Here is a 3,718-nt window from a genome sequence, read left to right on the forward strand (position 1 = left end):
TGTCATGGTTGATTGTTGACATTAATGCCGTTTCACAAAATGATTATGTGATGTGAATTGGTGTATTGAATGTTGTGATGAGAAGTGGTGGACGATGTATGATCTTTTCTCTTGCTCTGAGTATTATCAGATGTTTCTTTATAATGAATGGTATCTCACCCCTTCTGTTTGCATGTTACCCTTTGTTGGTAACGTGCAGGTAAGGACATGGAGTAGCCGTTTACCTTTTAGCTCGTGTCGATGTGTCTATGCTCTGATACGTAGCACTCGGGGGACGTCTGTTTTGTTTTGACTATGTCATGTTGGCTTGTCATTTTCGTTATTATATTTGGATATTGTTATCTCTCATTGGATTATATTGTTATGTCTTATAGAGATATGTTGGATTTTAAGTTGCCCATGTTTGGCATGTATGACTTGAACATTATTGTTGATGTTGTTTAGCTGCGATATTAACACTATTTCAGTATTGATGTTTAATGGATGTGAGTTTCCTCCGTATTACTTGCTGTGCATATATATATATATATATATATATATATATATATATATATATATATATATATATATATATATATATATATATATATATATATATGTGTGTGTGTGTGTGTGTGTGTGTGTGTGTGTGTGTGTGAGCATGTGTATGATTTGCTTTACAATGTGATTGTGACTCCTCAAATGTGATGTATGTTTTGAGACTTTTACAATCTAATTTTCCTGTATATAAGCGGGGTAGATTTGGGGTTTTACAATAGTGGTGTAGTCTAACAATACTCGTATTGTATTTGTGCTGTTTGCTTTTGTGTTGTAGTGATGAGTTGAGATGGTTGGAAGGAATGATGCCGCGATAGTTGTTGAATTGGAAGCAATGGCTCAAGCTTTGGAACATCATCTGAATGTTGGAGAGAATGCTGCTTCTCGCAATTTGGCTACCTTCCAAAGAGAGAATCCACATGTGTTCAAGGTAACTCATGATTCTGATGGCGCATTGACATGTCTAAAGGAGATTGAGAGAATCTTCCGTGTAATGGATTTCACTCCTGATCAGAAGGTTCGGTATGGGACTCGTATGCTAGCAGTCGAGACTGAAAATTGGTGGATAGAGACTTGTAGGAGGTTGGAAGCTAGTGGGGAGGAGATCTCTTGGGTTGTGTTCCGCATGGAGTTCTTAAGGAAGTACTTTCCTAAAGATGTTAGTGGCAAGAAGGAAATTGAATTCCTTGAGCTAAGGCAAGGGAACAAGTCTGTAGTGGATTATGCTGCTAATTTTGGTGACTTGGCTAAGTTTTACTAACACTATAATGGAGCCAATGGTGAATTTTCCAAGTGCATCAAGTTTGAAAATGGATTGCATCCAGAAATCAAGAAAGCGGTTAGTTACCAGAAGATTCGTGTCTTTGCTGATTTGGTTGATAGATGTCAGATTTGTAAGGAAGACAACAATGCTCATTATCGGGTTATTAACGAGAAGAGGGACAAGAGTCAACAAGGCCGTGGTAAGCCTTATGAAGCTCCAAGTGGAAAGGGTAAGCATAAAGTTACTGATGGCAAGAGAACTAGTGGGGGAGATGCTCCTACTGGTGTTGTGTGCTTCAAGTGTGGCAAGGTTAGTCACAAGAGCATTGTATGTACTGCTGATGCTAGGAGATTTTTTCGTTATGGTGAGGTTAGACATATGGCACCTGAGTGGTAGCATAAGCAGATGGTTTGTTTCAACTATGGTGAAGAAGGACATATTGGAAAGAGGTGTCAGAAACCCAAGAAGGAGCAAGCTAGTGGAAAGGTGTTCGCCTTGTCGAGAACTCAGACCACTAGTGAGGATTCACTCATTAGAGGTACTTGTTTCATTAATAGCATTCCTTTGATTACTATTATTGATACTAGTGCTACTCATTGCTTTACCTCTGCTGATTGTGTTGAAAAATTGGGTCTTGTGTTGTCTGCTATGAACGGAGAGATGGTTGTCGATACTTCGGCTAAGGGATCGGTAACTACTTCTCTTGTGTGCTTAAAGTGTCTTGTGTCGATTTTCGACAGAGACTTTCTTGTTGATTTTGTTTGCTTGCCGTTGAGAGGTTTGGACGTGATTTTGGGGATGAATTGGTTAGAGCATAACCATGTTCACATTAATTGTTATGATAAGTCGGCGAGGTTTTCTTCTCCTGAAGAAGAAGGTGTTGAGTTGTCGTCAGCTAGACAAATGCTTATGTTGATGAAAGAAGATGTTCAAGTGTTTGCTTTGGTTGCCTCAATGTCCGTTGAGAACCAAGCGATCATTAAAGATTTGAAGGTGGTGTGTGAATTTCTTGAAGTTTTCCCTGATGAAATTCCTGATGTGCTTCCTGAAAGAGAAGTTGAGTTCTTTATTGATCTTGTACCTGTTACTAGTCCTATGTCTATGGAACCATACAGGATGTCTGCATCTGAGTTATCTGAATTGAAGAAGCAATTGGAAGAGTTGCTTGAGAAGAAGTTTGTGAGACCTAGTGTGTCGCCGTGGGGAGATCCGATGTTGTCGGTCAAGAAGAAAGATCGAAGTATGAGACTTTGTATTGATTATCGTCAGTTGAATAAGGTGACAATTAAGAACAAGTATCCACTTCCAAGAATCGATGATTTTATGGATCAATTGGTTGGTGCTCATGTGTTTAGCAAGATTGATTTGAGGTCACGTTACCATCAGATTAAAGTGAAAGATGAGGATATGCAGAAGACGGATTTCAGAACACGATATGGACATTATGAGTATTCTGTGATCCCTTTCGGTGTTACTAATGCACCAGGAGTATTTATGGAGTACATGAACCGTATTTTTCATGAGTACCTGGATCATTTTGTGGTGGTGTTCATTGATGATATTTTGATTTACTATAAATCAGAATTAGATCATGATGAGCATTTGAAGTTGGTATTGCAAGTCTTGAAAGAGAAGAAGTTGTATGCTAAATTGCCTAAGTGTGAGTTCTGGTTGAAGGAAGTTAGTTTTTTTGGTCATGTTATTTCTGGTGATGGAATTGTCGTGGATCCGTCTAAAGTTGATGTCGTGTTGATATGGGAAACTCCTAAGTCGGCTACCTAGATTCGAAGCTTTTTAGGTTTAACTGGTTATTATAGAAGTTTCATTGAAGGATTTTCTAAGTTGGCACTTCCGTTGACGAAGTTGAATTGTAAGGGTAAGTCATTTGTATGGGATCTTCAATGTGAAGAGAGTTTTACTGAATTGAAGAAGAGATTGACGTCGGCACCAATTTTGATATTGCCTAATTTGGAAGAGTCATTTGTGGTTTATTGTGATGCTTCTAAGATGGGTTTAGGAGGTGTGCTTATGAAAAATGATAAGGTTATTGCTTATGCATCGAGGCAATTGAGGGTTCATGAGAAGAATTATCCTACGCATGATTTTGAAATTGCTGCTACTGTGTTTGTATTGAAGAGTTGCAAGCATTATCTTTATGGTTCTAGATTTGAAGTATTTAGGGACCATAAGAGTTTGAAGTATTTGTTTGATCAGAAAGAAGTGAATAGTAGGCAACGAAGGTGGTTAGAGTTATCGAATGACTATGACTTTGGTTTGAATTATCATCCAAGAAAAGCTAATACTGTTGTCGATGCTTTGAGTCGTAAGACCTTGCATATATCGGCAATGATGGTTAAGGAGTTGGAATTGATAAGCAATTCAGAGATATGAGTTTGGTATGCGAAGTGACACCTAAGA

The 3,718-nt window shown here is 38.3% G+C and overlaps 1 protein-coding gene across 1 annotated transcript; it reads left to right on the top strand.

Annotated features, from left to right (window-relative positions):
* Positions 1-826: 826 nt before the first annotated feature.
* On the top strand, positions 827-1,696 carry LOC131613511 (uncharacterized). Its single transcript, XM_058885174.1, has 2 exons — positions 827-1,274; positions 1,362-1,696. Exons 1-2 carry the CDS (start codon positions 827-829, stop codon positions 1,694-1,696), a joined length of 783 nt encoding a protein of 260 aa, XP_058741157.1.
* The last annotated feature ends 2,022 nt before the right edge of the window (positions 1,697-3,718 follow it).

This window comes from Vicia villosa, linkage group LG6 (assembly GCF_029867415.1).
Source record: "Vicia villosa cultivar HV-30 ecotype Madison, WI linkage group LG6, Vvil1.0, whole genome shotgun sequence".
Taxonomy (NCBI): Eukaryota; Viridiplantae; Streptophyta; class Magnoliopsida; order Fabales; family Fabaceae; genus Vicia; species Vicia villosa.